The sequence below is a fragment of the Apodemus sylvaticus genome, chromosome 5, assembly GCF_947179515.1.
Source record: "Apodemus sylvaticus chromosome 5, mApoSyl1.1, whole genome shotgun sequence".
In the NCBI taxonomy this organism is placed as follows: domain Eukaryota; kingdom Metazoa; phylum Chordata; class Mammalia; order Rodentia; family Muridae; genus Apodemus; species Apodemus sylvaticus.
The window spans coordinates 114,052,582-114,078,653 of NC_067476.1; the positions used below are offsets into that span (position 1 = coordinate 114,052,582).

The 26,072-nt window shown below is 43.5% G+C and overlaps 2 protein-coding genes across 8 annotated transcripts in view; one reads left to right on the top strand and one right to left on the bottom strand.

The window, feature by feature from the left end:
- Positions 1–18,104, top strand: part of Pank2 (pantothenate kinase 2) — a 36,103-nt gene extending 17,999 nt beyond the window's left edge. For 4 of the 7 annotated variants that reach the window (XM_052183672.1, XM_052183674.1, XM_052183676.1 and 1 more), the window contains 4 exons: positions 2,898–3,074; positions 6,896–7,019; positions 12,603–12,728; positions 15,191–18,104. In XM_052183672.1, the coding sequence (XP_052039632.1) occupies positions 2,898–3,074; positions 6,896–7,019; positions 12,603–12,728; positions 15,191–15,241 (478 nt within the window). In that variant the 3' untranslated portion in view covers positions 15,242–18,104. Of the gene's footprint in view, positions 1–2,897; positions 3,075–3,517; positions 3,642–6,895; positions 7,020–12,602; positions 12,729–15,190 lie in introns of those variants that run through there. The other 3 variants (XM_052183671.1, XM_052183673.1, XM_052183677.1) reach the window with 3 other exon arrangements.
- Positions 17,439–26,072, bottom strand: part of Rnf24 (ring finger protein 24) — a 51,934-nt gene continuing 43,300 nt past the window's right edge. The window contains exons 4-6 of the mRNA XM_052183678.1: positions 24,012–24,053; positions 23,164–23,243; positions 17,439–22,484 (exon numbers count right to left, since the gene is read on the bottom strand). Of these exons, the coding sequence (XP_052039638.1) occupies positions 22,346–22,484; positions 23,164–23,243; positions 24,012–24,053 (261 nt within the window). The 3' untranslated portion in view covers positions 17,439–22,345. The remainder of the gene's footprint in view (positions 22,485–23,163; positions 23,244–24,011; positions 24,054–26,072) is intronic.

Consider the following 26,072-nt stretch of genomic DNA (forward strand, 5'->3'; position numbering starts at 1 on the left):
TTTGAGGTTTCAAAAGCCCAAGCCATTCCCAGTTAGTTTTCTCTCCTCATGGTTGTGTCTAAGATGTGAGTTCTTAGCTACTGTTCAAGTGCCAGACCTGTCAAGTACTACTATCATGCCTAAGGTCATGTTCCCACCATGATGGTCATGAACTCTTAAGTATAAGCCCCCAATAAACTCTACTATAAGTTGTCTTGGTTTTGCTGTCTTACCACAGCAGTAGACAGAAGTTGGTACCAGGGAGTGGGCTATTGCTGTACTTGACTTCACTGTGCTATTGTTTGGAGTAATATGTGGATTTTGGATTAGGAAAGTGGTTAAAGGCTGTAAGCAGGGCTGAATAGGGTCATCCTAGTAGGAGCTTGGAAGACAGCAGTGCTGAGAACAAATGTTGACTATGGATGCCCAGCTCAAGCAGTTTTAGAGGAGGGGGTCAAGTATGGTGTGGCACATGTCTTTAATCCCAGCATTGGGGAGGATCTCTGAATTCAAGGCCAGCATGGATTACAAAATGAGTTCCAGGCAGCCAGGACTGTATAGAGCAGTAGTTTTTAATCTTCCTAATGCTGGGACTCTAATACAATTCCTAAGGTTGCTAATACAATTCTTAAGGTTGCGGTGACCCCCATTATAAAATTATTTTTGTTGCTACTTCTTAACTAATTTTGCTACTACTGTTGTGAATCATAATGTAACAGTGCATCTATGTTTTCTCATGGTCTTAGACAGCTCCAGTGAAAGTGTCATTTGACCCCCAAAGGGGTCACAACCCTCAGGTTGAGAATTGCTGATGGAGACCCTGTTTCAAATAAACAAGAACAACAAATAATAACAACCAAAAAACCAAAAATCAAAAACAAAAAGATATTTTAATGGAGAAAATATAAGCAACTGGGTAGAGATTATTGTTGATGATATTTTAAATGTAGCTTCTTTTTACCCTTGTCCTAAAAAGTTGCCTGAAGGAAAATTGAAAAATAATGTATTAATTTTTTTTTTTGACTGAGATTTTAAGACAGCCTTATACTGACTGTGTCATGTGTTTGTTAGTGGTAACTGTTAACATAGATCTACAGTGCAAAAGAACAGTTGGGACAAAAAGAAATATAAAACGTATAGTTTGAAATGGAAAAATAGTACCAGGAGATTTAATGTTGGAACCAAAGCTTATGTTGAAAGATAAGGTGATGCTGCCCAGCTAAGCTTTCAGCTGATTAGAAGGAAATGCCTCAGAAATTTTCTACTCTTAATCAACAACAAGAAAAGCTGCTGCAGATATAATTCAAGAAGGGGTCTGGGCCTCTTCCCACACTAGCAGCCCAGCTTGGCAGTTACCCATATGGTTCTGGCTTTAGAGCCAAGATGGATATATGAGTAAAAGGGTTGTAGAGTCTTCCTCTGTGGTTAAGGAAAACCACCAAGGCCAGGCATGTGGCAGGGAGTCCCTGCCTGCCCCTGAGGTGACTGTTACGTGAAGTTGTGAAGGTGAAGGTGAAGCTTGGATTGCCTAGGAAACCAAGATTAACGTTAGAGATGCCAGAGGCATGGATCCCTGCCAAAGAGCCCATTTCCTTCATTTGGAAAGCTAATGTGTACATTCTATACTAATGTGTGTTGGAAGTACATGTTTTGCCTTTGCTTTTACATGGAATTACTGTTACAAGATTGCCTTGAGTCTCAGAAGAGACTTGGGTAGATTTTGAAACAGCGTTGAAACCGAAATACTATGGGAACTTTTGAAGAACAAATACATTTTGCCTATGATATGGCTACAAGCCTGTGGAAGCCAGGGAGTGGAAATGTGGTTTGAGTGAGAGTGTCTTTCCATAGGCTTATATATTTGAATGCTTGGTTCCCAGGTGGTTGAAATGTTTGGGGAGGGTTAAGAAGGGTGGCCTTAGCGGGCCTGTAATCCCAGCACTCTGGGAGGCAGAGGCAGGCGAATTTCTGAGTTCGAGGCCAGCCTGGTCTACCGAGTGAGTTCCAGGACAGCCAGGGCTACACAGAGAAACCCTGTCTCGAAAAAACCAAATCCAAAAAAAAAAGAAGGGTGGCCTTGTTGGAGGAGGTATGTCACTAGGGATGGACTTTGAGATTTCAAGAGCTCAAGCAATTCCCAGTTAAAGTGTTCTCTGCTTCATGTTGTGTCTCAAGAGGTTTCAGCTACTGCTCCAGTGCGATGGCTGCTTGTTGCCTTGCTCCCTACTATGATGGTCATGGGCTCTGAACACTGAAACTGTAATGCCCCAGATAAATTCTTTTCTTCTATAGGTTGTCTTGGTCATGATGTCTTATCATAACAATAGAAATGTAACTAAGACAGTTTGGATCTAGAAGTTGAGGTACTGATAACTAGAAAAATGATTTAAAAAGGGAAGAGTAGATGAACAAGAATGGATGTTTTGGTTAATGTTTAGAGGTTACTTGAGAAAACAAAGGAACTGAGGATTTGAATAACCATTTACCTAATGAGTACAAGCCAACAAATGAGACTAGTTTGGGAAAGCAACAGATATGTCTTGCGGGTTAGAATGACAGGTGCTTGAATGACTTCAGAGGTCATTCTGCACTTGAATACAGAAAGGTGCTATCATGACCACTGCGTATGTTGGCTTTATGTGTACCTGAGGCTTTCATACTCACCAGGAATAGACCACAATGGGGACACATACAGGGAGATGGACTATATATATTTTTCTACTGTTGGCTCACATGAATATATGCTTTTTGTGTTTATGAGGCACTTGCATTTATCTTTCAAAATTACCTTATTGGTATCACTCATAGTTTAATTGAGGCAAGAATAGACTAATACATAAATATGTTTGGGGGTTTATAAGTCTAACATTTCCATTCCTGTGTTTTAAAAATACTACATTGTTTGCTTTTAATCATAGTCTTGGAGGAGGAACTTTCTTTGGTCTCTGCTGTCTTCTTACTGGCTGTAGTACTTTTGAAGAAGCTCTTGAGATGGCATCTCGTGGAGATAGCACCAAAGTGGACAAATTAGTTCGAGACATTTATGGAGGAGACTATGAGAGGTTTGGCTTGCCAGGCTGGGCTGTGGCTTCCAGGTAAGGGAGTATGTAATGTAGTAAGAAATACAGGACCAAAATCCTATTAAGTATATGTTTTATTTTAAACAGTTTCATTGAAATGTAATTTATAAAGTTATTTGTTGAAAGCATTTAATTTGTATCTGAAGATGTAGTTCAGTTAGTAGACTACATGCTAGTGTGTGTGAAGCCTGTGCATGCTCCCTGGCACTGTGGAGATGGCATGGTACAAGCCTCTAATGTAGGATCCAAGCAGAGGCAGGAGGATCAGGAGTTTCAGATCATTCTTGGCTTCATAGTTAATTAGAGGCAAGTCTGGTAAACACAAGCACTTACCTTTTTAAAAATGTGTAATATTTGCAGAATTTTGCAACTACTACTGTAATTCAATTTCAGAATGTTTTTTATCATTTTAGAAAGAAACTTTACAGCCCTTAGCTGTCACTCTTTTTCCATTTCAGCCCTCATCCTTCCCAGAGCTGCTGTTTCTATGGATTTGCTTACTCTGAACATTTCTCATATATATGGGATCATAGTATGATCTGTTATGACCAGCTTCATCTCTCTTAGCATAATATTTACAGAATTATTTCTTTTTGTTGTTGAGTGGTTAATATACCATATTTTATGCATTTCGTAGTTAATAAGCATTGGGTGTTTCTAATTTTTTCTGGCTGTTATTAATAGTGCTGAAGACCTGTCTTTATCTGGACATGGTTTTAATTTATTTTTTGTTTGTTTTTGTTTTGTTTCCCCTCTAACTATCCTGGAACTCACTCTTGAACAGGCTGACCTCGAACTTAAGATCCGTCTGCCTCTACTTCCAGAGTCATGTAATTAAAGATGTGTGTGTGTCCTGCTTTAATTCTCTTGATCTCTATCTAGGAATGAAATTGCTGTGCTGCATGATGATTTTATGTTATCTTTTGAAGAACTAATAGACTACTTTCCAATGTGACCACATCATTTTACAGCCCCAGCAACTTAAGACATTCTTATTCTGTCTCTGTCTTTTGTTTAGGAACTCCCAGCCCCACCCCTATTTATAAACTGCTTTAGTAACTTCATTTTTCCCATGCAAATGCTTAAAACTGTATTATTGACACTGCAGTTAGAAGCTGACATAGTAGCAAAGAGTAAGGAAAAAGACAACCCTGGGAATCCCAACAGCAATTGCTTGGAAAGTGGCAGAAGTCAGACAAGAAGAATTCATCCTAATGGTCGCTGAGATTCGAGGGCTCCCACAATAAGGATACAAAGGCAGTCACTCCACTGTAGCTCCTTTAAGTTTTCTCCTAATTTCTCTAATCTGTTTTCTGAATTTTTCATTTATCTCTACTTCTGAGTCTTTGCTTTTCTTTCCATTGGTGAAGTCTTTGTCTCTCTTCTACAGAGGCTTGAGTGACCTTGAACTTGTAATCTTCCTGTATCAGCTTCTGACTGTTGGAAATAACTGGGGTGTGCCTCCAGGCCCTAATTGTGATCTTGAGTTTTGTTTTTCTGCTAAAGACTGTTCTTTCCTTAGTCTTTTGAGCCCTTTGTCAGCAATCAGTTGACTCTAGATGTTTCAGTTGAGTTCTTGTTTCTCGGTTTTTTTTCTGTTCTGTATTTGTCTTTAGACCAGTGTGCTGTCCCCTTGTTTACTGCAGTCTTGCACTAAGTGTTTAAGGGGAAAGCAGCAGACACATAGGTCACAAGCTCTCTAACTTGTTCTTCCTTTCCACAGTTATTTTGGCTGCTTTGAATTCTTTGACTTTCTATATGAATTTTAGTATCAACTTGGTAGTGTCTGTAAAGAAGATAGCTAGGATTTTAATAGGGATTTTGTTGAATCTGGTGACCAGTTTGAGTAGTTCCAACTTTTATTTTTAAATATTTTAAAATTTTATGTTTTTCTTGGATGTTTGTATGTGTACCCAGTGTGTGCCTGATGGCAGTGAGGTCAGAAGAGGATATAAATCTGGAAACACAGTTATGAGACCTCATTTGGGTGTTTGGAATAGAACCTGGGTCTTCTACAAGAGCAAGTACTCTTAGCTGCTCAGCCATCTCTGTAGACCCGAGTATTACCAACTTAACACTGTCAAATCTTTGGTTCAGGAAGATGGACTTCTTTCTATTTCTTTAACTGGTGGTTGTCTTTAAACTGCAAAAAATTTTAGTACACAAGCATTATGTTTCTTTTGTTAAGTATATGCCTTTGGCCGGGTAGTGGTGGCACATGCCTTTAATCCCAGCACTTGGGAGGCAGAGGCAGAGGCAGGCAGCTTTCTGAGTTTGAGGCCAGCCTGGTCTACAGAGTGAGTTCCAGGACAGCCTGGGCTACACAGAGAAGTAGTGTCTTGAAAAAAAAAAAACAAAAACAAACAAACAAAAAAAGAATATGCCTATTCTCTTTAATTCTATAAAAAATGGAAGTCCTTTTCTCTGTCTTCCTCTTGCTGTTTTTGAGTCAGGGTTTCCTTGTGAAGCTCAGGTCTGTCTTGGTCTGTCAGGTGCTGAGATGCTGGCCTGTGCTACCATGCTTAGCTTGGGACTGTCTATATTTTTTATTTAGGTATGTAGTTTGTAAAAATAGTTACTTTTATATGTATGGGTGTTTTGCCTCAATTTATATCTGTGCAACATGTGCACGCCAGGTACTCATGGAGACCAGAAGAGGGTATCAGATTTCCTGGGGCTGAAATTACATACTTACACTTAGGAGCTGACTTGTGGGTTCTGGGAATTGAAAGGGCCCTCTGGAAGAGCAGTCAGCACTTTTTTTTTTTCCTTGGATTTGGTTTTTTGGAGACAGGGTTTCTCTGTGTAGCCCTGGCTGTCCCGGAACTCACTCTGTAGACCAGGCTGGCCTTGAACTCAGAAATCCGTCTGCCTCTGCCTCCCAGAGTGCCTGGATTACAGGCGTGCGCCACCACCGCCCGCCCGTCGCAGTCAGCACTCTTATACTGAGCCATGTTTCTAGCTCCCCTAGATATGTAATCTTTGTATTTTTGTGTGAGAGCACATGTGTTTTTTGTTTTGTTCTGTTTTTGAGTCAAGGTCTTACGACGTAGCCCTGTCTGGCCTGTAACTTGCTATTAGAACAGGCTCTTCTTGGACTCTCAGAAATCTAAGTGCCAATTAAAGGTGTGTGCCACCATGCACAGCTGAGTACTTGGTTTTAAATAATAGAAAAGACATTCATGTGGAAGTACTTACTTGATTAGAGAGAGCCACTGGATAAATACAATAATAGGTTATGTTTTAGTGTCAGCATTTGATCACTAGTCACCTCTTCCTTATCCTTGTCCTTGGGTTTGGGTCACAGTTTCTATTGTAGCCCTTCTGCTGGTCAAGAAATTTGAAGTCTTTTATTTACTTTCTAGGGCACCCTAGAATTTAGTAGCCACTGTGGGCCTCAGCTGTTTTGTACTTTGTGTGCTGATTGAATGAGTTTTCTATGATAGATGCAACTGTGACTATCTGAGTCAAACAGTCGCATAGTAGGGATGGCCTGCCAATAAGAGATGTCTTCCTGGGACTCTCTGCTGGCACACGGCAGGCAGACCAGGCAGTGTTGCCTTTCGGAGGATGTACTAGATGCTGCTTGGTTAGGGAACTATCTGGTACCAAAGTTGAATTTTAGTACGTGACAGGAAATGTTACCTGCTCATTTAGAGTACTTTGTGGCCTTTTTTATTTAAACTGAGTTCTTTTCAGTGGATGCTCCCATCATTCTGTAGTTCAGTGTAGAAAAACTTGCTGTAAAGTCATTTTATCATAGTAAAGTACCATTGAAGTTCTCCTGGACTGTGTTGCCTTTGTTTCAGCAGTGAAATGTTTTTCCTCCACCACAGTTTTGGAAACATGATGAGCAAGGAGAAGAGAGAGGCTGCCAGTAAGGAGGACCTTGCCAGAGCAACTTTGATCACCATCACCAACAACATTGGCTCCATAGCAAGAATGTGTGCTCTTAATGAAGTAAGGGCACATGAGATTGTTCTGTTATCTCTAAGGGTAACGCTGACTTTCCTACCCCAGCCTTACAGTGTCTGTCTTCTTAAAATGTGCCCAGATGCAGTTATATGAGGTAGACTTTAAATGTGAATGTTACAGTCTTCAGATTCCTCTTCAATGATTGTCCTCCCGTCCCCTACCATACTCCTTGTCTCTTCCTGAAGATAAGCACTGCTGCAAAGAGGTGAATGGTTTCTTTGAGGAGAATCTAGAGGGGCAGGAAGAAGGCCAGAATTGAGCTGCAGATGGGCTGAATGATGGGTCACAATGGTGACTAGATGCTGTGTTTAGTGGGTGCTGTTGAGGTGTGGAAAGGAAGCCACAGGAAGCCACTGGAGCTGGGAGAAGACTGAGCGGTCAGAGGAAGGCCCACCTTGGTTCTTCTCCACCTCAGCAGAGCTGTCTTCGTGCTTTCAGCTTCTTTACAGTGCTGCCTTGTAGCATTCAGGTCAAGCAGCATTGTACAGGGCTATGAAAGAACCAAGAATGGGCTGCCCTTAGGGAAGGAGGATCTAGGATCCAGTTGGTGCAGCTTTATGGCTTGTCCCTATGTATACACTTTGGTTTACAATTCTCTCTCAATAATATAGGCATGTACCTTAAAAGGAGACCTCAAGACCTAAAAGGATTTGTTTAAATTTTAATTTAGAAGTTACTAAACACTAGATTTTAAAATTCCATATTCATTTGAATATCATCACTTTTATTATATGTTCTCATTCCTGTGTTTAAAGATCTAAAATTTTAGTTGTTGTGCACACATTTTATGCTTTTAACTGAAATACATGGTTTGTGGCTACGTTTTGTGTATGTGAGTGCATGTGTGTGCATGTGCAGGTGTGGAGGTGAGAGGACAACCTAGGGTGTTCCTCAGGGTCTGTCTACCTTGTTTGTTTTAGTTTTGGTTTTGGTTTAGACAGGTTTTCTCTGTGTAGCCCTGGATGTCCTGGACCTTTCTTTGTATACTAGGCTGGTCTCAAACTCAGATTTACCTGCTTCTGTCTCCCAAGGGCTAGGATTACAGGTGTATTACCACTGCCAGCCTTTTTTTTTTTTTTTTTTTTTTTTTTAAATTGGCTAAGGAGATCATGTTGGCCTCAAACTCCTAGAGATCTTGCTGTCTCTGCTTCCCTATTGCTGGGATTAAAGATGTATGCCACAGAGTCTGGCTCACCTTAGTTTTTGAGACAAGGTCTCTCACTGGTTGAAACTTGTTGATTAGGCTGGGTGACTATCCAGTGAGTCCCTGGGCTCTGCCTGCCTCGCTCACTAGTACTAGGATTAAGTGTGCCACTGCTGCCGCTTTCCTAGATGGATGGGGGAATTCAACTCAGCACCTCATGTCTGCATGGCAAGCACTTTACTGATTAAGCTATCTTCCTAGGTCATGACTGTATATTTGACCAGATTATTTTGTCATAATTGAAATAGAGCTGGGCATTTGGTTTCTTGGAAGTAGGGATAGTGGTAAGTATTTAAAGTATGAACCTGTTCTTTGACTGTTCTATTCTTCTTGGTATGGGGCCTTCTTGGGAGCAAACCTTGTGATCCTACATCGTGATTGTGCTTAATCCCAGTAGATTGCTGAGGGGTTTTGCACAGGGGTATGCAAAACCCTTTTAGAGCAGCATCTTTAGCACTGATGACTAGACAGCTTTACTGATGTTGTGGGTGCAATTTCAGGCAGACTTTGTTAAACAGCTGTAAAATTTTGCTTTCTTGGTTCACAGATGACGCTGAATTGTTTTTAACTGTCAAATACCTTACAAAATTTGTTTTTTGTGTTATATCCTGTTTTGGGTTAGTTATTTTTCTTCTTGCTGTGACCAAATCCCTGACAAAAGTAGCTTAGGAGCAGGATTTATTTTGGCTGACAGTATATTCTATCATGGTAGGGAAGGCGTGGTGGTGGAGTAACTTGTGGCAGAGTGGCAGGCTGACTCTTTATGTCTGACTGTGCTAGGGAACAGATAAGTGCTGACTCTCAGCTGGCATGTCTCTTTGCCTTTTGTAAGTGTAGGATGGTATTACCACATTCAAGGCAAGTCTTCTTAATTATTTCTCTGAGAATGCCCTTCTGGACACAGCCAATGGTCTGCCACGCTAATGCTCTAGGTGCTTCCTACTCCAGTTATGCTGACAATCAGTGTTGCCCCTCAGACTTACCCCTTGTCAACTTGGCACCCAAATACCTCACTTTAACACTCCACTTCTTACCCCTAATGTCTTATTTTCTTGTCATCATCAGAATACATGTCTGAGTGTCCACAGTCTGTCTGCCACATTACATGTGCTCCTCAGCAGCTAGTTTTGTCTTTCACCGAACCTTCTTCTACCCCAAAGCTCCCACTTACTTTGATGTTTTTGGTTTTTGTTGTCATTGTGTTGTTTTGTGGTCCACTGCATTTAATTGGAGTTGCTTGCACAGGTAGAGCATTATTTACTTGAGTAAGACAGCTTGGTTCTGTAGCTGGACATAGAGAACCATGCCTTTAATCCTAGCACTCGGGTGGCAGAGGTAGGCAAATCTCTGAATTCCAGATTAGCCTGGTCTACAATGTGAGTTCCAGGCTAGCTGGGACTACATAATAAGAATATGTTTTAAGAAAACAAAGTAAAACAAAGTTTGTTCTGAGACTTCCATAATTGAATAATGATGAGGTTCTATAAAAATCAAAACCCAAAGTACAACTCCCAGTATAATGAGGCAGGGTAAACAATTCTAGTCCATAAAGAGAAACAGGAGCATAGCAAGGAAATTACAGACTGGGCTCATGACGGCATCGTGTAGGCTACAGCAGGCTTTCATAGTTCTCTTAGCTATTGTTGGTGGCAGTAGTAGTTTCTCTCTCCAGCTGACTTCACATGAAGTCTGTAGTTTTCCTTGGCAAACAACCCACATTCCTGGCATCTCCCATCTTTTCAAGTCTATATTGCTACTTAGACTTTCCAGTCAACCCTGTCCCCAATTGCTTGGCCCCATTAACTTTCTAGAGCCTTGGTGACTCCATCACTCTTGCATCCTTTAAAAACATTACATACTGATTTAATGGGTGTGTGTTGTGGTGTTTTGTTTTATAAAAAAGAAAAGAAAGGGTGGAGGCATGGTATGATGTGGAGGAAGGGGGTGCCTCTGTGGGCCCATGCTGAGGTGCCAGCCTCAGATGGTATAGTATAGAATAGAGTTTATTTAGGACATGGGGAGGGGAGTTGAGGGAGTAGTAGAGACAGAGAAAGGGGTGGGGGTGTGGGGGTGGGGGTAGTATAGAGGAAGAGAGACCGGCCATGAGCATGTGGGGAGAGGGAGAAGGGGAATGGGGAGAGTCAGGGAAGAGGGTAAGTGAGCAGGAGCAAGAGGAGGAGAGAGCAAGGGAGTGAAGAGGGGGCCAGCATCCCCTTTTATTGTGAGTCAGGCATACATGGCTATTGCCAGGTAACCTTGGGGCAGAGCCTAGATGAAATGCCAACAGTGCCGGGCAGTGATGGCACACACCTGTAATCCCAGCACTCTGGAAGGCAGAGGCAGGCGGATTTCTGAGTTCGAGGCCAGCCTGGTCTACAGAGTGAGTTGCAGGACAGCCAGGACTACACAGAGAAACCCTGTCTCCAAAAAACCAAATCAAAAAAACACCCCCAAAAAACAAACAAACAAACAAACAAACAAAAAGAAATGCCAACAGTATGTGTTTGTGCTTGTATGCCAGAGGTTGTATTAAGTCAGGACAGCTTTTGGGAATTGGTTCCATCCTCTTACTATGTGGAATCAAACATGGCTTATCAGGCCTGATGATAAACACTTTACTATTGAGCTAGCTATCTTACCAACCCAACTCTGAGGTGATGCCTGCAAGAGAGTAACATGCTGCCTCTTTCCTTCAGCTCCAGATGTCGCTGTGCTTCATTTATAACAGTGACAGAGGCCTCTGGGTATCTGAACCTAGGGAAGCACTGTCAGCACTTTTGGAGCAAGATGCCACTAATTTGTTTGGGTAGTTTTTTTGTTTGTTTTTTTAAGATGAGAATTTCTCAAATAAGATTCCATTGTTACGCCCTGGAGCTTTTGACAGTGTGCTCTTAACCTCAGTGTCTTTCTTGTCTTGATGCACTATCCCTGGTTTCTCTGTAGTGCACTAATCTCTCTAACAGAGTCACTTTAACAGGATTCATGCTCCTTTCTTTCAAATTGCCCATTTTTCATGTTTTTTGGATGGTGCTTCATGTTCCAGAGCTCCCTGTGCCCTTCCAGCAGCCCAGAAGCCTGTGTACCAGTCAATGAATGTTGGCACAGTGATGGCCTCGGTGGACCAGTCAGTCAGTGTTGGCACAGTGATGGCCTTGGTGCACCAGTCAGTGAATGTTAGCACAGTGATGGCCTCACTTCCTGATACCAGTTTCTTTTAAAGTGTTGTTATTGTTGTTAATTGGGGTGGGAGTATACGTGTTTCATGTCATGCTTTCAGATGTTAAAGGGCAACTTGTGAAATTGGTTCTGGCCTGCCACCTTTATGTTGGTTCTGGGCCTTTAGGGTTTAGGTAAGCATTTTTTTTTTACCTGATTCTCCATTTCACTGGCCCATTGGTACCAATTTTCTGTGTTGCTTTTCTATTTTCTTTTCTCTAGAAAAAGATCTCCCTCTTCTTACTCTCTTACCCCATTCTCCTCTCTTTTCTGAGTGCCTGTGTCTCTTTTATACATGTGAATGTGCAGCAAATTCTACATACCCATGCTCATGTGGCCAGAGCAGGAAACTGCATATCTTTATCTTTCTGCATCTTACTGTCTTGAAAGAATCCAAGCTCTCAGGATCTACCTGTCTTGGACCCTGATGCTGGGGTCTGGGCATGTGCGGCCCGTCTAGCTTCTCATGTAGGTGCTGGGATTTGACTCATGCCCTCTTTCATGCTTGCAGAACAAGCACTGTTGCTTACTGAGGTATTACTCAGACTTTCTGTATTCCTGTTCTTGTTGGCACATTTCTGGCAAGGGCAGTTTAGGGGAAGAAGTATTTATTTGAACTAGTGATGGGAATTGCTTGTGCTTGTGGCCGTGTGACTGTGAGGCTCCTGAGCACACATGGATGGACCAGGAATGAGAGAGAGCATGGTGAATGTTGGTGCTCAGCTGGCTTTGTTTTCCTCCGAGTACCCCTACCCACCGATTTAAACCTCTCTGTAAGTACCTTCACAGATAAACCTGAAGTTGTGCCTCACTCACTAATGCCCCAGGATATCTAAATCTAATAGGTTGACAAAGTTAATCATCAGTTCTATTTTTTTCTTAGCTTACTGTTAAGTTTTCCTTATAGTAATGTTACTGTTTATCATATTTAACACAACTGTTTTTACTAATCATTCTGTGGATTCTTTGGGGCAAGCTTGCAGTGGGCCCAGCAATGTCTAAATATCAAATCTCATTAGACCTGAACCAACTGGATTGATTTTGATCCATCAGTTAAGTTGCTGCTGAAAATTGCATGATGCTGCTGGGTTTAGCTTGATGGGGAAACAAATCAAGGTTTGAACTAACTGTCGCTTTTCTGTGCTCAGAACATTAACCAGGTCGTATTTGTCGGCAATTTCCTGAGAGTCAACACGATTGCCATGCGGCTTCTAGCGTATGCACTGGATTACTGGTCCAAGGGGCAGCTGAAAGCACTGTTTTCAGAGCACGAGGTGAGTGACTTGTTTCTGATACTGTCCTGCAAACACAAGGGTACAGAATCAAAGGACTGACCTGGGCTGCAGTGAGTCCTCTGTTCTCACAGTAACTATGAAGTGGTCTTGGGCTTTTATTGTTGTTTCTGAAACCTATTTCTTACCAATGGACTGAGGCGAGTGTTGAGCTAGTTTAAGCAGTTTTGTTGTTGTTTGAAGCAGGGCCTTGCTGTATAGCCATGGTTGTACTGGAACTTACTATATAGATCAAGCTGCTTTTAACTTTCTACACTCTCCCTAATCTCTGCTTCCCTGGACTAGGTTGAACCTTTTTCAGGGTTAATTGTGGGAAATCATTTCTTAGAATAGCATCTCACCTTCCTCTCCATCTATCCAGATTAAACATCGTGGGCAGTAAATTTGATACTTGAATGCCGAGATTTTTGGATTAGATGTGGTACACCACTTAGTCTCTGCAGATACATTAGAATATCCCAACCAGAACCACTTCTGGTCCCAAGCAGTTTGGATAAAGGGAACTCAGCCTGTAGTCACATCTTTATGGATTCTGTTCTGTTGTTTTCCTTGGTTGCTCATTTTTTCCTTCTGCTTAGCTTGGACCATTTCTTCTTGGCTCCTTTGCGTAAGGCTTTTCCCTTTCGTGGTGCTCTGCCCTCGCTATTCATCCTGAGTACTGAACTTGTCCGCCCTCAAGGCAAGGCAGGTGGTTGGTTGAGTTTGGAGGTGTGGCATGCCTTTGTCTCCAGCCTCTCCTTTGTTACTTAATCCTTTCCAAGGTGGTGAATAGCCAGCCCACTGTAGCTTTTTTTTTTTTTTTTTTTTTTTTTTACTAGTAGGTTCTGGGTTTTGGTCTAATATAACTTGGGTGTGTTTTTCTTGTAAACCTCAGACATAGGGAGGTACTTAGAAGCTTTTTCACTTAGAGCTGAGAATGCCCTCGGGTTTGTGTGATGGGTTTCTGAGCATTGCATTGTCTGTCCCTTTACTTAAGATGTGACTCCTACATTTTGCATATAATTTTTTTGTAACTGAGAAATAGAGGGACTGGAACCTTTTTAGTTATATTTAGTGTGTTCCTTAGAATCCACCTCCAAGGACATGGGTATTTTCCTGTTCTAGTTGTTGTTTGGGGTGGTCCTGGGGAATCAAACCCTGGCTCTATATTCCAGCTTGATGGGCTGCCACAGCCCAACCTAGTTGTTCTTTCTTGTAGTACTTTAATTTCTGACATCCCGCTGGGAGACTGATTAGTCAGTCCTTTGTATGAGTCTTCTGGCTCCTGTTATTCTCTTTCTTTGGTGAGGGTTTTGTCTCATTTAACATTTTTTATCCTTGTTTGGTTTCTGATTCCTGTTAGAGGCCACTCTTTACTGTTGGAGTCAGTAAGGCGTGTATCTCTACCCGACCCCCCCCACTCCCACCCCTGCTTTGTTTTTTTCAAGCTGAATTTCACTCTGTAGCTGGCTAGCCTGGAACTCTGTAGACCAAGCAGTTGAACTCACCTTCCATCCTTACCCCTCTATGGGTACGTTTGGACCTTTCCCACTTCCCCCTTCCTTCCAGACCATTCAGGCGATTAAACTTAAGTGTCTCTTCTCACCTTCAGTCAGTGGCTTTTGGAAATGTATAGGTCCCTGACAGGACAGCCACTATCTGTCATTGTTAGGGTTTTATTGCTGTGATAAAGACCATAACCATAAGTCGCTTGAGGAAGAAAGGTTTATTTGGGTTACTTATCCCTTCCTGGCCACTGTCCATTAAGGGAAGGCAAGGCAGGAACTCAAACTTGGGTGGGAAACTGGAAGGCACGGAGAACTTACTGGCTTGTTCTTCATGGCTTGTCAGCCTTTCTTATAGAATCCAGAACCACTTACCCAGGGGCAGGGCCCTGACAGTGGGCTGGATCCTCCCACATCACTAATCAAGAAAATGCCAAATAGATTTACCTATAGGTAGTCTAATTGGTATTTCTCAACCGAGGTTCCTCTCCTTGATCTGACTCTAGTCTGTGTCAAATTGATAAACTAAGCAGAACAAGATCTTGGCCAGGCCTTTCTTCCCTCAGCTGCTGTGGTACCTGCTCTTATTGTTGGGCATCTGCGATATCCAGCCCTTCCCTGCAAGAGAGTTCTCAGGCTTTTCTAGCCTGGACATTCTCTCTGTGCTTGGGAAACAAATGGGTCAGGTGTTAAAGGGCCGTGCTCGCTCTATTTAACATAGTAATCATAATTGTGGGAGTTAATGACCTTACTGGGTTGGAGGAGTGGCTCAGTGGCTGACAGCACACAGTGCCCTTGCAGAAGACTGAAGTTTGGTTGTCTGTGGGTGGTTCACAGCTGCCTAAGAACTGGAGCCCCAGGAGATCTGATGCCTCTGGCTCCTGTATGCATACTACCCCTCCCCATACATATTTAAAAATAATTTTTAAAAAATCTTACTTGTGGTATGTCAATTTTCAGGGTTATTTTGGAGCCGTTGGCGCACTCCTTGAGCTGTTGAAGATACCCTGACTTACCCAGAGGACTTCCTGAAACTTGCCACAGGGACATCTGTGGAATTTTTTTTTTTTAAGAGACTCAAGTTTTATGATCGTGTACTACTCAAATCAGAGCAAGAAACAAATGTATTTTTCTAAGACATCAAGATAAATTCTTAAAATTTTGTTTTACTTAGCATTCAGTAAGGATCATATTCTCCCACCCCCAGGCATCGTGAAGATTTGCTGTTTATGAGGCGTTCTTCAGGGCAACACTATTAACCCCTGAGGTGCTTTGGAATCTCTCATTACCCACTGGGTATACATGGAGCTCTCTGGACTCCTGCCAGCAGCTGACTGCTTGTCCTGTTGAAATGTGAGGATCTAACCAGTTTCATCAGTATGCCTTGGAGGTCATCTTCCTTTGCACGCTGGGTCATGTTTAGCCTGTTAACATACTGAAAATGGTTTATTTCAAGCTTCTGAAAATTTGGCAGGTTTGTTCTGTACCTGATGTTAAGAGGTGACCTGCATTATCGCTGAAGGCAAGGGTGGGCCTGTCCACAGGAGCCTTGGAGCTGGAATGGAAACCTCAAGCTCTGTCTGGGGGTTGGCAGGGTGAGGGTTCTGGTGCCAGCTCTGGGGCAACAGAAGGCTCTTGTTGGTTTGGACCATGGGAACTCAGGGTTGGTTTTGGCTGATTAGCCTGCTTGATGGTTTCCAATTCCTACTTTTTGGCCCATTACGACTAAAGGTTCCATTGTGCTAGGGTCTCACATAGAATAGTACACAGGATGTTGCAAGGATGGTAGTCCTTCCCTACTACTGCCTACTTTGCCTCCTGAGAGAGATCCTCAAAACTGTCTCCACATACCACTTGTACCAGAAAGTTTCTCCATCTGTGGTAGGGCTGTGCCCCTCCCTGCCATCCCTCAGGTGACTCCTATGAATTTCTCTGATCTGGGGGCTGCTTGCCAAGCACCTGAGCTGTGTTGTATATACCTTGCTATTTGACAGTTGTGACCAGTGCTTTGTATTCATGGTTCTGTCTTCCTACATTGAAGCTCCCACAGTGTTATAAGAGCAAGCCTCAGGATCACAATAGGATGCATGGTACTGTTCTGCACCCCACCCCATCACTGTCTATTTCTTCTTTCGTCAGTTGTGCACAGCCCAGGGTCTTTCCAGACATGGGTTCTATTTCTTTTAAATAGTGTCTCGGTCATGAAGGCTAACCTTAAACTCAACAATAATACTGTATAGCTGAGGCTGGCCTTTGAACTGCTGATCCAGTTGCCTTCACCTATGAAGTGCTAGTATTATAGGTGTGCACCACTAGTAAACTCTGTAAATACAAAGGGTTGTTTCAGAACCTCATCTTACCCAGTTCTTACCTGTTTCCCTGTGACAGTTCCACTCTCAAGTTCAACTGTTTCTCCAAGCTGTCTTCCTGTTGATTTCAGTACTATTTGCAGAAATACACACATTGCACCTCACAGCCACTTCTGAACTGGGAACCACTTCCAGTGTTTGTTAGAACCATCTTGTCTTTTCTCAGCTGTCCAATCCAGGTCATTGTTTTGATAGCCTAAAGCACCACTTGATTCCTCCCACTCAGGAAGGGAGGTTTGTGGTTCTGGTGCACAAAGTAGCTTGAACTAAGATGGGAGGAGGATGGCCAATGTAAAGAGGGGTCATTTGGGTCACAGACCCAAAGCAGAGGATGTATGTATTTATGGGAGGAATTAATGAACCCCAGAGCATAAGAAAGACAGATGGGCAGTGAAGGAACAGATTACAGGAATAACCACCTGGGGTATAGGGATCTGGGAGTCCAAGAGCAAACTGTTATAAGTGGGTACTAGATAGATGGGTTACAAGGTTGCTCAGAGGTAGCTCCAGGATTATATGTGCCTTGGTGAAGCCATGGGCTGAAGCTGAGCAGTTCAGAGCTGCTCACCGCCTGGTGTTAGGGTTAGGGCAAGTTCTGGGAGTGTTGCACTGTCAAAGGACAAAGCCATATACATCAAAGCTATATATACATCAAGCACAATGCTGGTGGTCACAAATGGAGTGCATGGTGGGGTCTGGCAGCTTGTCTCAGGCCTGATGTCTTTTCTCCCATCAGCGTGCCACATGTGGGAGGACATTATCAGGCCCACTAGTACAAAAGGTAACAGGTACATAATTCAAAGTATTTCAAATCTGCTCTTTATTTACACATGTTTGGGTCGATTACATGCATGTTTTATTTTTAAACAAGTGATTAGCAAAAAATGCATTAAAGTTTTAAAATAGCAATTAAATATACAAAAATATAGCTTACAAAAACCAATGTTTAAAAATATTCTGCTGCAGAATTCTTAGTGTACAAACACGTCTATGAAACCTGAGGCTCAGCATTTCATAAACCTTTTTGAGGGAGTTGTATCTAGTAAATGAGCCCCATGGGGCTAAACTACAAGACTAAAGTGCCACTCCTCCACTTTCCTGCACAGGTCAGCAGACCTAGAGGCAATGGCTCTAAGCCGTCACAGCCTCCACCACAGCCTAAGAGAGGCATGGACAGTGAGGTTTCAACCACACAAGTCCCCTAACACTGGTGAGGTCATGATCTGAGCTACATCTGGTCTTTGAAACAGCAGGGGTAGCGTTCCCTGATCCTATGAACAAAGGAACTAAGAATTTGGAACTAACTGGAATAAAAGCATCTTGAAATAATTTGGATTCTAAAGCTGAACCTGAAAGCTGACAGGTGTTCAATTTAGTGAACCCAGTCTTGTTTAAAAAACCTTTACCTGGCATTTTAGGTCCCTACCTCAAAGATTTAAGTTAAATACTTTGATGGCCCCATTTTTAAATAATTTTTAAAAAATAAAAATTTATTTTTATGTGTATGAGTGTTTCCTTGCATGTACATGTTTGAACAGGGTACACTCAGATGCCAAATCTGGAACTGAAGTTACAGATTGAAGCTGTGAGCCACAAGGTGGGTTCTAATGAACTGAACCTGGGTCATTGCAGGAGTAGCCAGTGTCTTAGCCACTGAACCATCTCTCCAGCCCCTCTGGAGGTTCTTAACAGCTGCAGGGGAAGATTAACCAGGCTAGATATTCCATGAAGTGCCAAAGGGGTGGGTCTCCACTTGTCAATGTTTATCCTGGGTGAGCTGCTTGGGCTGCAGGGAAGCAGGTGAGTGGGGAAGGCCTTGGGTGGTGGATACTGGAGAGCAAGGCACAGGTCTGCCTTCTCCCTCACTGGCTGCCTGTAGTAGACAGCTTTAATTTTTACCTTAGAAGGGGAGAGGGCAAAAATGAAAGTTGGGTGGGAGAATTCTGTAGGGAGTATTTGCTGCTTTCTGTCTCATTTGCAGACACTTAATGACTGTTAGTCCTGGGGACTTAGGAAACCTTTACCTTAATACATGCTTTCCTGCCTCCAAAAATACTGGCACCAACTCAGGAGGAGGAAGGTGGCTGCTGCTGGTCCTGGCACCTAGAGAGATTGTTTAGGGCTGGGGGAAGCTTTGTCATCCTGGACAGGGTAGGGAAAGCAGCTCTCCTGTTTTAGGGGTACAGGATGGATCTGTGAAGGAAGCCATTTAAAACGGAATGTAAATACAAAAACCTCTACTTCAGACTGACCTTTCATACACGATGCACTTCTGGGTTGGCTTTCTGTATAAATAACCCCCCACCCCAACACAGTCCCATAAAAAGAGACTAAAGAAACAAAAAGGAATCCAGTGATCATGGGATAGTTTTGCAAGGAAGGCAACTATTGTGATGTGTGAATTTTGTGAAGGATTACTTATTCAAGGAAGACTGAGCAAGTCAAGATTTCAATGTGGAGGCTAGACATGGTCCTCTGCCTTTAATAACAGCAGAGGCAGAAGGTGCTGGATTTCTGATTTTGAGGCCAGCCTGGTCTATACAATTTCAGGATAACCAGGAGTATATAGAATCTGTCTCAAAAAGTGATTGTGGTGTAGCCAGGGGAAGTCCCATAGTTCAGAAGTTCCTGAGTTTGACCAGGAAGATAGGTGCTGTCAGCAGCTCCTGCACCCCCATGCCCATGCCTACCAGACTGGACTGGCAGATATCTAGGAACCTTGCTACAATTCCTAGGTGGGGGCTAAGGGAAGGAGGGTCTGAGAGGTTGACCTGCAGAAAAGAACAAGCGGCCAATTTAAACTAGTCCAAGCACTTCTGCATAGAGCTCTCAAGAACTTCTATAGATATTTCAAACTCCCAGAAAGTAAGTGCTGTAGATATTCAGCACAGCTTAGACTGGCTGGTCTAAGTTAGAGAGAGCATGCTTTGGAACAACGCCATGGGAAAGATCTTTTTGTCAAGTCTTGTCAAGAATAGTATTTGGCAATGGTGGGAGGCCCCTTGTTCCTCAGCACAGATCTCACCCAGAGGCTACCTGTCCCTACTTGGCTGTTTTGTTCTACTTCCTGGTTAGGCAAGTACATGTTAAAAGATCCTTAATGATCAGGAATAGACCAAACTAAATTATACTTGGCAAAGAAAAGCTGCAGATGTCAATTTCTTGTATGTTAGTGACCCAGGTAGGGTAGTTAGGTTTTGTTCCATTTCTAACACTACAGCCCACAAGTGACACCCCATCCTCCAGCTACTTAAAGACACTTAATGAGAGTCCAGTGGTCTGAGTCCCAAACCCTCACACACCCCACACAAAAAGGTTACCAGAAACTTAGGAAGTGATGTGGAAAGGGTGATCTCATTGCACGTTTGGGCCTGAGTATGACTCGGCCAATGCTGAAGATACATAGGGAGCACTGGTCAGGGACCCAGACATCAGGAGCAAATAGTGGGTCGCTGTGGCTGGCAGGAACCAGAAGTAGGAGCAGTGGACAAGGGAGATGAGAAACACACTTTGCAGCTGCAGCTTCCAGCCCAAGGAATGCCCTTTAGGAAGAAATCACAGTAAGAGTGTCTGAGCAGAAAAGGTTAGGGGACCTCATTCAGGGGGAGCAGAGCAAAGCACCCACGATTCTTCCTATACTCCTGACTATTCAAGTTGCATACCAACCACTTCAACTTATCTGAAAATCTGATGAGCAATTTTGCCTCTAGAAATACGAGGCTTTGGTGATGCTGGCTTTTGAGCAGTTGAGCCCAAGGATGGGAAAAGCTGCAGCTAAAGCTAAAGGCCAAGATTCTATGAAAGCTGTGAGTAGCAATAATTTAAAGTATCAATCATATGGAAATCTTTAAGGGGGGATTTCCTTATTGTATCCAGTTATGCAATATGAAATGCTAGATGCTAGCCTATAATAAAATTAAGCCAGGAGAAGCCTACTTCTGGCATTGGTCACTTGAAAACATTTCACTGTAAACGGAGTGTGGGCATTTGACTCTGGTACTACAAACAGGGACATAGGTATGAATTATTGGGATCAGTCAGGCTAAGGCGCTCAAAGAAAAAGTTTTACACTCCCTTGCCCTGTACAGGAATCCAGCTGGCCTGTCACAAACAGCACACTGGGAACAGCTTATTTCCAACTGGATTTGTAATTTTCCAAATGGACTCTGCCAAGAGCCCCTATTCCCACCCCTGCCGTCCCCTTTTGCAAGAGGATCTCACTATGAAGCCAAGTCTGGTCTCAAACCTGTGACCCTGCCTGTCTTAGCTGGGACTGCAGATGTATACTGCCACAACTTGGCTCCCATTGCACTTTCTAGACGAATAGAAATTTTCATCCTCAACTGATCCCAGCTACTGGAGGCAAAGGGCAGGTCCCCACTCATTCTAAGATTTGGTAGAATCCAAGAGCAGGGGAGCAAAGCCCTCCACATCCATGCCTGAGTGGACTTCCTGTGGGATGAAGCTGAGCAGAGCAGGTGACATTGCAGTGGCACTGCTGTGACAAGGGGAGGGGGAGCAGAGCGAGCTGTGTGAGGATAGTCTGTGCTTTACACAGCGAGCTCACAGTGCTGACGAAGCCCACTGGAGGCAGTTATCGCTGGAACAGGTGGACAGGAAGAGCCAAAGAGCAACATGCATTTCCCTATAAAACACCTTCTGTTCGGGCTCTCAAGTCACAGAACCGAGGGCCACGCCAACCGAAGGCCGGCCATGCAGGAGCTTCCCCACACTATTTACAACTCCAAGTGGCTCACTGGCTTCCGAATTACAGCGAGCTTATTTGGGATACATGTTTTAAAATGCAGTAAGACATTTTTCTTATGTAGAAAAAGAGCCAAGGAGAGGAGGAGAGAAGCCAGAGTGTCTGCCCTGGCCATCCTGGTGGGTGAGGACTGGCTTTGCTCTTTGGAGCCATCTGAGGGCCAGAGACTCCTTAGCCAGCGGGCAGAGGCCAGCAGCTGTAATGGAATCCTACTACACTGTGTTCTTGAGCAGTACCCTGGCCCCTGGGTTACACAAGGACAGTGGAGGTTCAGGGTTAAGCTCCTGCTGGGTCTTACTGATGACTAGGAGGGCAAACAGAAGAGAAATGGCTCTTGACCAGGCCTTTCCAAGTGTTTCCAATAGCTTCAACTTGGAAGATTTGACAGCAAGTATGAACTGGCACATGTGGCAGGGGTTCTGCTGCTGTTGTTTCCAAAGTCTTCAGGTTCCAAGATGACCTGGTTAAAAGAACAGAACCCAAAAAGCCTTGCAGGGCTGCCTTACCAAATCCTGGCAGCCAGTTGTGCTTCAGCTGATGGAACAACTGGCTTCACTTGACTCGGGGTGCCAAGAGGACATGTGGCAACAACAGGCTGTCAAGTCTGCACAGCAGCTTATGGGTCCACAGGTGGGGGTGGCATCAAAGCCCCATTCACAGTTCTGGTCTCTAACACCTGTGCTTATCTTCCCTTTTGCTTGATGTGGAGGTGCCTGGGAGACACAGGAGATGCTCAGGAAACTTCTGACACCAAACCTGCAGGTTCATCCACTCCTTTTGGCATAGGGTGATATCAGGGTGCTTTGGTTGTCACAAGATCCAGATGCCTAGGGTTTCAGCTTGCCTGGCTCGAGAGTTCTTTATGAGGCAAAGGAAGTGACAGTGGGTGCCCCAGGCAGAGAGCAGCCAAAACGGAGTCTGCTTGTGTTCCTTCTGGCTCCATACTGATGTGTCCAGCAACAGTCTGGTCCTTGCAGTGAGCTATACAATATTCTCTGCCCCCGGGAGGGGCTCCTGAGGGGGGCCACGGTCCTGCTTACTGTGCAGCTGGGCCAGCTGCAGCACCGGCATGTTGCACAGGGGACACACCTTCCGGACTTCCAGCCACTTAACAAGGCACCTGCAGGACAAGACAGCCAAGCGGGGACATCAGCTCTGGACTCCAGCAGCCCCTGCCTGAGCTCACTGCTGAGACTGTTAGTTACACACAGCCAGTGTGGAGTCTGGGGCGGAACCCTCAGCCCTGGAATCCACATCACCCTGACAAGCCAAAGCATTCTATCTCCTACAGGCTAATGTGAAGGCATCACAGTCAATACTTTATACTCCGGGTCACACATGACTTCTTGACTTTTTCTAAAGTATGCCGATGAAGAAAAGCAGGAAAAACAAAAGTTTTAAATAAAAGAAACCAATATTCCCAGGAGGGGATACGAATGTGTCAGAAGAAAGGGAGGTGGCCCTACAGCACCATGTATACCTACACTATTTACTATGACTTAAAATTAATGGTTTGATTAAAACACAGTCAGGAAATGTAAAGGGTTGTTGGAAAGTCCAGCTAAGGAGCTGTATAGAGGTGTAGGATGGGCTGGATCTCTGCCCAAGTCTGTGGTGGTATTCATGTTCCACTTCCCTGGTCCCTTCTAATGTCATGTACACATGCATGTGCCCCATCCTGTGGAGTGCTGTCCATTTTCTGCACTACAGACCAATTGTGATGCCATCAAGCTTGGCTGGCAGTGCCCCATAGCCCGCAGCAAGTTGGTTACACTAAATAATTCCATACCAATACTCACTTTCTGTGGAAGGCATGCTTACATGGGCAAATCCCCAGTTCATCTCGAGGCTTGAAGTCTTCAAGACACACAGCACAGAGCTGAAAGGCAAAGTCACAGATGAGGCCAGTGTTCACTACAAAACACGGTGTGGGTTCCTACAGCCCAGCAAAGCAACAAGAACTCTGGCTCCCTCAGGCTGCTAGTGAGAGGACCAAATAGTAAATGAATTCTTAAAGCAGCCATGCAGAGTTGTGCTTGTTAGCACTTGGGAGGCTGAAGCAGGAATGTTGTGAATTCAAGGATAGAGAGCCTGCGCTACAAATGAGATCTCACAACCAACTCCTGAGAACTCTGAGACTTCATGCAAGGGTTAATCCGCACTATCAATCCCAGGGCACACAGCCACTGTGGAGGTATTCCAGAGAGCTGTAGCTGAGGAGGAAGACCTCAGCCTCAATGTGGGCTAGGTGTCCACACTGAACAGAGAGGAGGAGCGGGGAACCTGGAGAGCATCAGTCCATGCCTCTGCTTCCTAAGGGGTGTGAACAGCTCACCACCTAGGGCTATCTATGGCTAAGCCTGGCTCGCTGCCAGCTCTTCTTCACCGTGATGAACAGATACCCAACATGTGAAACACAACAAACCCTCTCTTCTGTAAGTTGCTATCCAGTGTTTTGTCACAGTGACAGGAGGACTAAGTGATAATACACCATGTGCCTTATGATATTGTCACAGAGCCGCTAGAGATGCAGGGAGAGGGGAGGAGGCAGATGCCCATGGTTTTCAGCTTCTGAAAATGAGGTATTCAAGCACACCACTTGTTTTAGAAAATGGCTCAAGAAACAAAAGATTTAGAAGCAGCTTACCTCGTGTAAATTAAGTTCTTTTACTTTTTCTTTTAATATAACCTGTAAGATTAAAAAAATGTTCTTACACCAATGTAAATATATAGTGAATCAGGTTATATAGATCACTATGTAGATCAGGCTAGCCTTAAACTCATGAAGATCTGTCTGACTCTGAGTGCAACAATTAGCAACATTCTTTTAAATATTCTGAAAAATGTTGTTGTTGTTGTTGTTGCTGTTGCTGTTGCTGTTGCTGTTGCTGCTGCTGCTGCTGTTGTTTTAAAACAGGGTTTTCTCTGTATAGCCCTGACTTTCCTAGAACTTACTCTGTCCTGGATGTCCAGGCTGGCCTTACAGAAATGCTGGGATTAAAGGCAAGTGCCAGCACCAGCTCAGTTTTTTTTTTGGTTTTTTGGATTTGATTTTTTGGAAAACAGAGTTTCTCTGTGTAGCCCTGCCTGGCTGTCCTGGAGCTCACTCTGTAGACCAGGCTGGCCTCAAACTCAGAAATCCGCCTGCCTCTGCCTCCCAGAGTACTCAGTTGTTTTTTTAAAGATAGGTTCTCCTGTAGCTCAGGCTAATCTTGAACTCACTATGTAGCTAACAATGACTTCTGACCTCTTGCATGGCTGTGATCACGGTATGTACCTATGCTCACTATGTAGCTAACAATGACTTCTGACCTCTTGCACGGCTGTGATCATGATATGTACCTATGCTCTATGTAGGTGGTGCTGAAGACTGGACTTGGGTCCTTGCGCATGCCTCGCAAGCACTCTTCTAAGTTTCACTTCCAGCTATACTTTTAAGAGTAGAGCAAAGACATAGATAAATTTGGTAGAAGCAATAACATCATATTCAGTAAAGCAGTATTGGCTGATATGAATTAGTAATTCATACAAGATTAAAATGTAAAGTGAATTTTTATAAGTTTGATTATTATATGCCAATGCCTTCAGAAAATCTTTATCTAAATCTGTTTTAGGTGTATAGTAACAAACACCAGCTGAAATGAATGTAACATAGCAAGAATTCCATCAAAAAATAAAAATTTCATGATACACATCATTAAAAAACATTTGGAGGCTGGAGAGATCTCCATTGTTCAGAGCACTGACTTCTTTCCAGAGGACCCAGGTTCAGTTTCCAGCACCCACATGGCAGTTCACAACCCTCTGTAACTCCAGTCTCAGGGGTCTGACTCCCTCATGCCTTCTTTAGGCCCGAGGACACCAGGCAAACACATGGTGCACAGACAAACATGCAGGGAAAACATCTGCACATGTAAAATTTTTAAATGATTTTATGGGCATTGGCCCTTTGCCTGCATGTGTATTTGTGCACCTGAGCATGCTTGCTCTCTATGGAGACAAAAGACTGTGAGATCCCTGGAACTAGTCATGTGGGCACTGGGACTCAAATACAGGTCCTTTGCCAAAGCACCACGTGCTCTAAACCCATGAGTCATCTTTCCAACTCTAGCACAAAACTTTTATCGGATTTCTTTGTTGTGGAGGAGGGATAGAGACAAGGTCTCTATTGCTCTGACTGTCCTGGAATTCACTGTGGAGACCAGACTGGCTTTAGACTCTTCGAGATCTGCCTGCCTCTGCTTCCTAAGTGCTGGGCTTAAAGGTGTACATCACCATCACCTGACGACTTATGTTTATTTTTTTTTTTAATTTTTTTAAAGATTTATTTCTTTATTTCATGTATATGAGTACACTATAGCTGTCTTCAGCCACACCAGAAAAAGGCATTAGATCCCATTACAGATGGTTGTGAGCCACCATGTGGTTGCTGGAAATTGAACTCAAAACCTATGGATAAATTCTTAACCACTGAGCCATCTATTCAGCTCCTACTTATGTTTATCTTAAAGAAGAAAATCAGACAAGTTAAATTTGGTGAAAATGTCTAAATTCTAGATGTTTAACATTCAAATAGAATTTCACCTATTAAATGACCATCATGGCCAGTTTTACTCTATAGTTAACTTATATGCAAACATCTTGTCCATATTCGAGATTAGGACAGAATTGAGACAGAAGGACTCACTTCATTTAGAAAACTACAGCA